The 11,879-nt window shown below is 39.3% G+C and overlaps 1 protein-coding gene across 2 annotated transcripts; it reads left to right on the top strand.

The window, feature by feature from the left end:
- Nucleotides 1–317: 317 nt before the first annotated feature.
- yipf5 (Yip1 domain family member 5) lies at nt 318–9,402 on the top strand. Of its 2 annotated transcripts, XM_003224104.4 has the most exons (6): nt 318–465; nt 2,985–3,097; nt 4,987–5,159; nt 5,704–5,849; nt 7,177–7,358; nt 7,905–9,402. In XM_003224104.4, the coding sequence occupies exons 2-6, from the start codon at nt 2,991–2,993 to the stop codon at nt 8,065–8,067; spliced, it is 771 nt and encodes a 256-aa protein (XP_003224152.1). In that variant the 5' UTR covers nt 318–465; nt 2,985–2,990; the 3' UTR covers nt 8,068–9,402. The 2 variants fall into 2 exon arrangements, with proteins under 2 accessions (XP_003224152.1, XP_062826467.1); XM_062970397.1 differs by lacking the exons at nt 318–465; nt 2,985–3,097 and adding an exon at nt 3,658–3,676.
- Nucleotides 9,403–11,879: the final 2,477 nt, after the last annotated feature.

Raw genomic sequence — 11,879 nt, 5'->3', positions numbered from 1 at the left:
TAAAGGGGACAAGGAACGAGGCCAATTGAAGTGTTACCGAACTGTGTTAATTCTGCAGTACAGCTGCATCCAGTCAACCCAAACCAACCCGCTTACAAGCCCCATATAAACCACAGCTGGTCTTTGAGCCACGGGCTGCTGGTCCCCGTCATGTTTCCACAAAAGAGAGAAACAAATGCCTCTGGGCAGCCCTGATTCACTTCTGCGCATGCTCAGAATCCAGACAACACAGCGGCCGCAGGCGAGAGGCCATGTTCTCTCTGCACATGCTCGGCGCCCTGGCCATGGAGACGAACGGACCGGCTCGTCCTAGAGAGAGCGGACTATACTACGCAGGCTCGGACTCGCTGAGCCGGAAGCAGTTCTCTTAGGGCGTCTGACACGTAGCGTCTGAAGGAAGAGAGGTGCTGAGTGGGACCGGGCGTCGGAAGAGGGACCATCGCCTCTCCGAAGGAGGCCCCGAAGGTGAGGCCCTGCCAGGGAGGGGGAAGCGGCGGGGCTGGGAAAACAGAGAGAGTTAAAGACCTTGCAGACCGGGCCTGGGCCAACTTGGGCCCTCTTTCCAGGTGTTTTGGACTTCCACTCCCACAGTTCCTATCAGCCTCAGGCCCCTTCCTTTCTCTCCTCAGCCGCTTAGCGGGGAAAGGAAAGGGCCCGAGGCTGTTAGAAAGTGTGGGAGTGGAAGCCCAAAACATCTGGAGGGAGGGCCCAAGTTGGCACAGGCCTGGTCTACAGTGCAGATTCCTTCATAGTGCATATCTTGCCAAGCCTCGCAGTCGATCAGAGTTCCCTTGCAGGCACAAGATCACCAACCACCTTGGTGGACCAAAGGTTTGCAATACAGGTTGCCTAAGAGCAAAAGTATTTTGGATTTCGGAATAGCCTTATTTGCATATACACACACAATATCTCCAGATATCTTGGAGATTAGAACCAGTTCTAAATGGAAAAAATGGATTGTGTATACTTTATACACATCGCCTGAAGGTAATTTTATACGCAACTTAAAAAAATAATTTGGTGCATGAAGCAATGTTTGGGTGTATGAAACCATCAGAAAGCAAAGGTGTGGCTTCTTTTCCACCCACATGGATCGTTTTGGATTTCCAGAGGAGAGATGCTCAGCCTGTACTCAACTTCAGGACTGCAAGGCTGGCTAGGTACCTTCAGGCATCTCTCTTCTCAGGGTTGCTGTGAGTTTTCCAGGCTGTATGGCCATGTTCCAGAAGCATTCTTTCCTGAAAGGTCAGGAGAGAATGCTTCTGGAACATAGCCATACAGCCTGGAACACTCACAGCAACCCAGTGATTCCGGCCATGAAAACCTTCGACAACACATCTCTCTTCTCACTATTTTCAGTTTTGGGGAAATTCTGAAATCATAGTGATGTTTACATTTCACACAGAACTCATTTGCAATCTTCCTGCATTTGTGTTTAAGGTGTTGAACTGTGTGCACGTGAGAACAACTTTCTTGCATTCAAGTAGTGGCACACTGGCTTTTTCAGGAAACTAGTCAGCTTGTTTTGTCAGCAAAAGGGAAAGGCTGCCATTATGCTAATTATATATTGAAATGAATCCTGCTGACTTGCAACAGGGAAAGTTTATTTTGTGGGACAGTTTCTGGTACATAAGGAGCCTAGAAAAAGAATAAACAAAATTTAGTTTTCAGAAAAAAATGTTTGTTCAGAAATAAGTTATAACGAGTTAAATATGACTGCCTTGAACGCCTTATCTACACTGACAATTTATTGTGGTTTCAAATTGGTCTTGAAGATCAAATTCATTTCTCTGTGCAGATGATTACATTAGGAAATCCTGTAACCAGGTTGATGACACAAACAACAGAGCACTAGTGCCATTAAGGGCTTGCTTTTAGGTGCTTTTGTGGACGTTTGTTGTCTGGCCACTGAAGTTTGAACTGGATTAACTGGTCAGTGTAGATGGAGCCATAGTTAAGTAAAGGAAGGTCCATGTATTTAATAAGAATCTGGAGCCGGAAGTCATGAAAGGTAGGAAGGTCTGTCCCTATGTAGTGGGCAGGAGACCTCTCAGGTAGAGGGAGATACACTTCATTTCAGAATGAAATATGGGGAAAATATTTCCCACACAGCTGAACACAGGCATATGCAGTTTGTACTTGTGTTCAGTCATGAGAAAAGTCGAATACGGGGATGAGGACATATTAATGAAGTAGCTAATTGTGTTGGGTAGTAGTACACCCTGTTATGTGATTGCTCAACATAATCTTTTCAACAATATTGTTGCTTCCTGCTGCTTTCTTTGTTTGTGGATGCCTGGTTTCTTCCATTTGTTGAGATAGAATAGATGAAACTGAATAACATAGTGTCCCCTGGGAACAGTGGATAGATATGCTTCTAGCCATGAGGAGAAGCGGGCAAGAAATAAACCTGGTGTTGCTATTATTATTATTATTATTATTATTATTATTACTATTATGTCATATTTCCTTAATGCGAACATTGCAGCATTGAACTTACATCATCATCATCATTCTTATTATTGAGGCTACCAAAAATTATCTCTATTGTCTCATTCATATCAAATTGATAAAGTGTCCATCTTGCTCTCTTCCTTTGGAAAAGAGCTGTGGCTTAGTATTGGTCTGTGCTTTACATGAAATAGGCATTAACCTTCATATGTTTTTACCTGTGGGATAAATGTACGCAAACAGCAGCGCTATCTGAGATATCTAGTTTAAGTAGACAATGGACCTGGGTATGCCTATTATCTCATTCATTGTAACCCAGCATCATAGGGTTCATATTTATGTTGGAATAAATAATGGACTTTGAACATAAGTGCATTCTTGTTTCTTGTCTCAGTAATGTATTATGCTTTAAGGGGCTTTATCTTTGAATTGGTAAAATTCAGCAGCTGCCTCCCAGAGATAAAATAGTTGCATTAAAATGTATAGTAATGCTTAAAAGTTTGTTGATTTTTATTATTAATCTTTACATATAGGTTGCAATGTCTGGGTTTGACAACTTCAATACAGATTTCTATCAGACAAGTTATAGCATTGATGACCAGTCACAGCAATATGGAGGAGACCATGGAGGAGGAACATACAGCAAGTAACTTCAATTTGTGTTACTTTTACAGTGTAGTTGGCTAAAAATAACAGAAATTAAGAATAGGCTACTTTTATGTACAAGTGATTGGAGATTTTAAAAGGACAGTTGTAAGCATTAAATGAAATTGCAATCCATTAGACTTATATTTTTTCCAGCGCATATTGAATATAACGTTTTAGGTTGTGCATAAATGGTTTTTTTACAGTAAGCGAAAAGACATTACATATATAGTCTACATAGTGTATTACAGTATCACATTGTAAAAAGTACAGTCATTGCTACTTTGTGGGCCATAAAAATATTTTAAAATGCATTACTTAAAATGTGTTTTTAAAAATCAATCATTGTTCTTGAGTATGGATTTATTTTCTTGCTTATTTCCTTAGTTTGCTTATAAATAAGAAATACCAGTGAGGCAGTTACCTTTCTTGAAAGTCAGCTATGTCTATATGCATCATAATAGATACCTGGTCACTGAATATGTCATGAATGTTAAAACATGATGGTATTTACTTATTTAGTTATTTACATGAGATAAAATGGGATAGCAAAGTGACTTGGAGTCGGTTATTTGTAAAGGTTTGAATATATAATGGAAAGTATTAAGCATTTGGTATTTAAGCATTGATAACAGCCTAGTTAATGAAATATTTGGGGTTAATCTGAAAGTGATACATTTATTTTTAAAAAGTGAAAAATCATTACATCTTTTTTCACAAATGATAACTTCAGCAAAGCATAGTTTAAATAGACTAATACTGTAATACATTTTGTGATACATTCCCAATTACATTTCAAACAAACAGTAGTAAGGCTCTTTCTACATTTGTTTCCTTATTTGTAATAATACATTCCTATAAATTGTCAGCATCCTATGTTGTATGTGTTTAATGAGCACTATTATACAGTAAATATATAAAAAATAGAATCTACAAAAGAGTGATATCTTCATTCACCAACCAAAATGCACAAGACACATTTCTTCATTAGACGTAAGATATTTAAAATGAGGTAAAATATGTTTAAAATCATACAGGGGAAAGAAAATAGTTAAAGTCACATGCCCCACATTTTGAATTATATGTTGTCTCTGCTGTGGCTCATATGGTCTTGAGGAATCTCTATGCAGGCACAGGCCATTCCTTGACCTTGTGGGGACCAAGACAAAGGACAGTAAAATGTGAAAAAGTAAAGTACCTCCTCTTGGAATCCAGGCTGCCTGTCTTCTATGAAGCCACAAAATCCTTTCTTAAGCAGAGAACATTTACTTTCTCAAGAAATCTCTGTACTGCTACTCCTGGGTGCTGTTAGCAAATTAGGTGCTGTTAGGTGAAGAAGTTGGGTAAAATACAGCCAGTTATAATTCAGAGTAATGGTATAGTCAATCTGCACTGCAATTAAATGCTTTTTGAAGCTTAAGTTCAAACTGCAGCAGCCAGACAACAAACTCACAAAAGCGAATCCTTTGTATGTGCACCAGTGTTCTGTGGTTTGTCTAACCCCCATCCAGCCCTCCAACTGGTTCCAGGATTTCCTATGCAATCATCTGCATAGCAAAACCACTTTCTTCAATACTGATTTGAAACTGCATTGAACAGCCAGTGTAGATGGGACCTTGGTGTGTGGTTGAAATCTCAAAGAGGGAAGTCCCAGTGTGGTTTAGCATATTTCTTGTTTAGGATATATGTATATATGTGTGTGTATGTATATGTGTGTGTGTGTATCACACACAAAACACACAATAGAGTACTACTAGAGCATCTTTTTTAATTCAGATTACCTCCCCATTTTTGGAAGTGCTTGTGGGAATGAATGGTATTAAGGAATTCTATACTTGAAGAAAAAGTATAGAAATCACCTGACAAATAACAAATCTTTGTTTTCTCTAGACAATATGCTGGTTATGAGTATTCTCAGCAAGGTGGCTATATTCCCCCAGAGATGATGCCCCAACAGCAACCTTACACTGGTCAGATTTTTCAGCCCACACCAACGTATACTCCATCCTCGCCACAGTCTTTTTATGGAAGCAATTTTGAAGATGAACCACCTTTACTGGAAGGTAGGCTTTTTATTTATTGGAAAAGCTCCTCATTTGCAGAATACTTGCAGAGTGTCAGCTAATTTTCCAAAAAAATGTTTTGACTTATTTTAGCAATTGCTGTTTTTAATCTGTTTTTGTAGTCCTTTCAGTTTTGTTCCATTTAGTTAACTAACTTTATACAAAGCATGCATAAGAGAACTGAAATGGAAAGGAATAATAAGCACAGTAGATAGGGTGCCACTTTGGAAAATCAGTGTAGGAATTTTTTTTCGTGTCAGGAGCGACTTGAGAAACTGCAAGTCACTTCTACTGTGTGGGAATTGGCCATCTGCAAGGACGTTGCCCAGGGAACGCCTGGATGTTCTTGATCTTTTTACCATCCTTGTGGGAGGCTTCTCTCATGGAGCTGGAGCTGATAAAGGGATCTCATCTGTGCTGAGGGTTTAACCTGTGTAGGAAATTGAACCAGTTATACCACTACATTTCTGTTTCTCTTGGTCTGCTAATAGGCCTTTCACCACCACTGTTATGATACTATGTACTTTCTTCATTTGACCTGCAGAATTAGGCATCAATTTTGATCACATCTGGCAGAAGACCCTAACAGTACTCCACCCACTGAAAGCAGCTGATGGCAGTATCATGAATGAAACAGACTTGGCAGGGCCCATGGTCTTTTGCTTAGCCTTTGGTGCCACCTTATTGCTGGTAAGGTGTTAGTCGCTGATGTATATTCTTGTCATTTTATTTAAATGTTAAGACAGAAATGTAAATCAAGAATTTTAATAGGCCTGTTTTCTTAAAATATAAATGAGCCTACTAAACATGCAACAAATTGCAATACTGTCTTTTTTGCATAACCTCAACAGTTTGGTGTGTTAGGCTGTACATCATTCTATAAAAGTAATCTGGTGAATATCGCAGGTTTTACTTCTAAAGAAGAAACCTTTCCATGTAAGTGGTAATAGTTATTGCTGGTTATTTTTTTTTATAGATCAAAAGGAATCATTCAGTGTTGAGCTCTGTGTGGAGTCTGATCCTGGGGGAAAAATCACTAACACAACAACCTACACAGTACAACTCTAGTGTCAAAATAATGCAAAGGGCCCTTGGTATTCACTGAGGTTTGGTTCCAAAAACCTCCTCTTCCCCCTCCATACCAAAATCTGTGGATGCTCTAGTCCCATTATTTACAATAATGTATTGAAATGTAAAAATGTAAAATGGCAAAATCAAAGTTCGTTTTGGCATTTTTTTCCCAATATTTTTAAGCCGTGGATGACTAACTCCATAGATATGGAAGGGTAACAGTAGTTTAAAAATATTCATAGAAGGTTTGTGTGTTTGTGGGGGGGGGGGAGGGGGAGGGGAGGGTGATTATAAAGCATTTTGTTAAGACTGTGGTTCAGAGATTGTCCAAACAAGACTCAAATACAGTAGATACTCACTTTGCTCTTCTCTGATAATTGCACAGTTCTTTAGTGTAAGCAGTTGAGGCTTGAGTCCCGTCTGAAATCAAGAATTTTTCTTAATTGTTTTCAACCTGATTTAGGAAAACTTATTTAAAAGTAATTTTTTCACAAAGTTTACTAATTTAAAGAAGAAAGCAGTACAATATTACATTGTACTAAGAACCTAAAAATCACCCAAAAAAGCAACCAAAACCACATGGCATGGAATTAGTTAACTGAACTGAAAATGAATGTTTTGTCTGTTTTTGGATAGCCTGTATTATACTATTTTCTTGAAAGGCGATTCTTGAAAGATATTGGAATTGTTATACAAAAGACTCTTCTCCTGTTCAAAAACCTCTGTAAAAGTAGAACGAGCAATATTTTAAAATATCAAGACAAAAAGAACAGATTTAATTCTTCCTTAGTATAAATTGTTAATGACTTTTTCTCATTTTGATTTTAATTTGTCTTCCTAATTTGTCATCGTTTCTTCTAATAGCTGAGGAGTGTGTGGAAATAAAATGCTGTATGCAAATTTCGTCTTAATAATGTTGGCATATTCAATGTTTGCTTTCTTTCAGGCTGGCAAAATTCAGTTTGGCTATGTATATGGTATTAGTGCGATTGGGTGTTTAGGAATGTTCTGCCTCCTCAACTTAATGAGTATGACGGGTGTTTCCTTCGGCTGCGTTGCTAGTGTCCTTGGATACTGCCTCCTTCCTATGATTGTACTTTCTGGCTGCGCTATTGTATTTTCGTTACAGTAAGTAGTGATACCATATTTTTGAAACGGTTGTACAGTAGTGGCGACAGATTCAGAGTTTTGTGGCACCCAAAGAAGGAGGAGTGCCTGGCTGGTGGCCCAGTTGTTCCTGTTGCTTTGCTGTCAATCATGCCTCCTGGAGGGCCCTTTGGGTTTCTTTCCCACCCCGTCAGGCTCAGTCCCACGTGGTTCCCAACTAGCCTCCTTCAGGAGGCCTTCAAAACCTCCTCCTCGATTTTGAATGCCTTGTAAAATGGGGCCAGTTGGAAATCATGCCAGACTTAGAGGGGCATGACTTCTCAAATGGCCTCATCCATAATGCTTGCCTCCCTGGTGTGCTATGTGTGCCCTGGTAGGCACATTATATTCAGTGGGAAATCCATTTTTTGTAATGTGCCCCCTCAAAATTGAGGTACACATTGAATTTGATGGTGTATTATGCTTGAGTAAATATAGGTAACATCATTAAAGAATGCAGGGGACTCTTGATGGGTATATGATTATGTGACACCATTATTCAGTGTTCTTAATCTGTTTGTCTTTCAGGGGCCTGATGGGAGTTATACTTGCTGCTGCAATTATTGGATGGTGTAGTTTTTCCGCTTCCAAAATCTTCATTTCAGCTTTAGCCATGGAAGGACAGCAACTTCTAGTAGCGTATCCCTGTGCTCTGTTATACGGAGTCTTCGCCCTCATTTCTGTGTTCTGAACAGACTGTCTTTATTATTGGACTCAAATGGGCCAAACTAAAAGCCTTCACTTGGGACTGTTAAAACTGGGACCAGAGGGCAGCTGTTGGGTAGCTATCATGCAAAGTTAATGCTTGAATTGTCATCTGGAGCAACAAAAAGTGTCTTGTGTTTATTTTTTATTGGACTTTTGAATACGGTTTTGAATGCACCTGTAATGTCTATAGTTTTAATACAAGTTCATGATTATACATGTTAAAAATGTAAATTTTCCCTCAGTCCTATAGCCTCCAACAAAATAGTGTTATTTTGAAAAATTTTGTAGTTCAGAAGTTTTTTATAGTTCAGAGTGAAAATGAAACCATGACCTCTACAATTATTTTTTCCATACTTGCATGCGACAACAGCCCTAAATACAGTTTAAGATATCAATTTCCTCTTTTTCTACCAGTTTAGCAAACCAGAAGACTTGTATCAATAAAATCTAATCTGAAAACAAAACAAAATGTATCCTACACATTGAAACGTTTACAGCACCTGCATAGATTAATGTTTACCGTAAATAGTTCAAAAGGCTTCCCAGGCTCAGTTTTACAGTGTTTAAATACTTCATTTTGTATGTATTTTGTAAATAGTTCTGTCATCTTGTATAAATGTGTGAATGAAGATACTTGTTTTGATGACAAAAATTTGAGTCTTAACCAGAGTTCTCAAATAACCTGATTCGGGCAACACTTTTACAAATACAGGCTAGTATAAAATATAGAGATTAAGCTGTCCCAGAATGGGTTTTTGAAAATGTTTAATTTGATTCTTAAAATATCTTCTCTGCAGTATCATCAAACCTTGAACAGTCACACTTTCAAATAAAGAATTGTTCCCAGTGAGCAAATATTGCATGTAGATAATGGAATACTAAAATTGAATGGCATTTTGAAGAACCTTAATTCAAAACCCACAAAACAGCAATACATTTATTTCTCATTTAAATACATCATGCAAGTTTTTAAGGCTTCACTGTTGTCTTCATTGGGAAGAGATGTTAAGAATCATACAAGAGGGCAAACAGCAACGATGTTAATCACAGCCTATATTTCATCTCAGAATTCAAAATTTTTAGTTTACAATTGTCATGTCTTGGAGTCAGTATGGTTTTCTTTTTTTGTTGGAAGGGAGCATCCACTGAGGAGTATAAGTGAACCAGTGTAACTTAACTGTCGTCTTTGCCTGCAAGTACATGAATATATCATTGGTTTTTCTTCTCCCCATGCCACAGCTCAATTCTCCATGCAGTGTTTTCTTGTCACCTGGAGTTGCTGGGTAAACTCTTTAATAAATGTCTTGCAAGAACTTCAGACCATTTTGCATATTCACAACTTCAGTATTGCAAATTAAATTCTTTGCACTAGTGGTTTTCCTCTAGAATACTTTTTGGGGCACATCTATACTGTAAAATTAATTCAGTTTGACAACATTTTAACTGCCAAGACTCCATGCTGTGGCTCCTTCTCTGGCAAAAAGTTCCGCAGCCTTACCAAACTATGATTCCCATGATTTCCTAGCCTTCCACCATGGTAGTTAGTGATGCCATCCTGTATTAATTCCAGTGTAGATGTACCCGAGTCTTCTAGCAATATTATGCTATGAAGATGCAACAGCTTTTACAGAAGGTGTAAGAGACGCTCAGAAACTAATTGATTTCTCTTTTCCAACACTTAAGCATTCAGCTTTTAAGGCCATGATGCCCTGATCATTCCTACTTTAAGTTTTGTAAATGAACAGGTGATTTGTTGAAAGCCATGGTTTTAGTTCAGTGGTAGTTTTTCCCTGCTGCTAATTTCTGGTTTAGAGACCTTACTTTTTATCAGAAGAGTATGGTGGGTATTGCTTCATATAAAGATTTTAAAAACCTTTTTTTAAAAACTCACCACCACACTGTACATAGGCTGTTGCTGAACCCCCAGTAAAGTAACTCTATTGCAAAATAACTTGGATGCAATAAAGTGATGTCTTCTACTCAGTACTCATCATTCATGGAATCTTCCTAAACTAGGTCTAAAATGTCAAATAAAATTGCTTCAGTTCCTTAATACATATATATATTTTAAAGCTTGCAAACATTTCAAATGATAGCTGTTTCAGTGCACCTCCCAGTCTGTTACTGCTATATACATTTTAAAATTACTGTGACAATCTGTCTGCACTGTGTGTCAGGATGAAATGCAGTGGCTCTCAACCTGTGAGTCCTCAGGTGTTAGGATTTCTGGGAGTTGAAGGCCAAAACATCTGGCGATCCACAGGTTGAGAACCACTGATGTAATGGGATGTCTTCTCAAAAGTGTGGCTCCTATAAGGTCCTCCAGAGAATTAGTGCCTGGGAGAGCTTTTTGCCCAACCAATAAACCCAGCTATGTTGCAGGGGGAAGGAATGGAACAAAGTGGCTTCTAACCTCCCAGCTGTAGCACACTCCTGAGTTATACATATTTGACCTGCAGTGGATATTAAGGTTAATGCAAATAAGTCAATATGATCTTGGTGCCTGCTTGTCCTGTGGTATTTGTGTCAATGCCGGGCACTCAGGAGCCAGGTGTCACGCCCAAGGCTACGGAGCACCAAGAACCATACACGGAGGCCAATAAACTATCTAATATCTTTATTAAGGAAATATATAAGAATAATAAAAGCAAGTAGAAAATATAGTCCAGAAGCAGACCTTTCAAATGAGGTCAAATATAGTCCAGAAATAGTTTGTCCAATAAATGATATTAGAGTTCAAAGTTAAATCCCAAACCGAAACACACACTAATGCCAAGCAATAGTGTGGGGAAACGTCCAGGGTCTTTCAGGGTCCAAGGTAAAAATCCACAACAAGGTACGAGGCAAGACTTGATTCTTGGAGCAAGGTCCGTGGCTAAGAGCGAAGCGAGGCAATTCTTGAATACTTGGAAAGACAAGGCAGTTCTTGAATACTTGGATTGGCAAAGCAAGGAAGCTGGGTTTGCGGACTTGCGAAGTCCACACTAGACTGGGACACCAAATCACTCCTGAAGCTGCTCTGTTGACTCCGCACGGATCCAACCGTGCCAGGCACCTATATCTGGGTCTCGTTTTCCCGCCAAACAGGTGTCCAGCGTTCTCTTTCCCTAGAGAACAGAAAACGAAACCCAGTTTTCTCCAGATGTGAGACTCCCTAGATTTTCCCAAGGGAAGCATGGCTAATCAGTGTCTTGTTTAGCTGCGATTCTCAGACTCCTGCGAATCTGCTCCCTTTCTCTCCTTTCCGCAGTATAGGACTGTCTCCTGGCAAAAGGAGGCGAAGATTGCTCAAGGTCTTTTTTAATTGCTTCTTGGGCAAAAACATCAACATCGGGCATCTGAAAGGATTCCGGCTGTTGTTGATCCGGAGAAAACCCCATGTTTTCATCCTCATCTGCCACAGGGACACTAGGAGCGGGACTACAAGGCCCATGAGTCATCACACCAGGATTGTATTGACTGGATCTGTATTAACTATGATATTTCAGTGTATGCAGACTGAGGATGTGAGCCGAATCCTTGGAAAAGCTATAGCCATTACACTAGACTCATTCCCATAATGGCTTATGAAAGCAGCCAGTTACTTTTTGAGTGAGTAACAGGAGTAGTGAATGACAGCAGCAAGGAAGAGTTCCAACCTGTCTTAAAAAAGGCAATGGTGAGGCCTTTCCGGGGGGGGGGGGGGGGGGACGACAACCCTCCTTGAACCCAACTGCATTAAATAATTTTACCAGCTAGTTAGGAGCCCCCGTGGCCGAGGGGATAAAAGCCTTGTGACTTGAAGGTTGGGTTGCT

The sequence above is a fragment of the Anolis carolinensis genome, chromosome 2 (assembly GCF_035594765.1).
Source record: "Anolis carolinensis isolate JA03-04 chromosome 2, rAnoCar3.1.pri, whole genome shotgun sequence".
Classification (NCBI taxonomy): domain Eukaryota; kingdom Metazoa; phylum Chordata; class Lepidosauria; order Squamata; family Dactyloidae; genus Anolis; species Anolis carolinensis.
The sequence above is the reverse complement of the archived record's forward strand: the minus strand, read 5'-3'. Positions and strand labels throughout refer to the sequence as shown.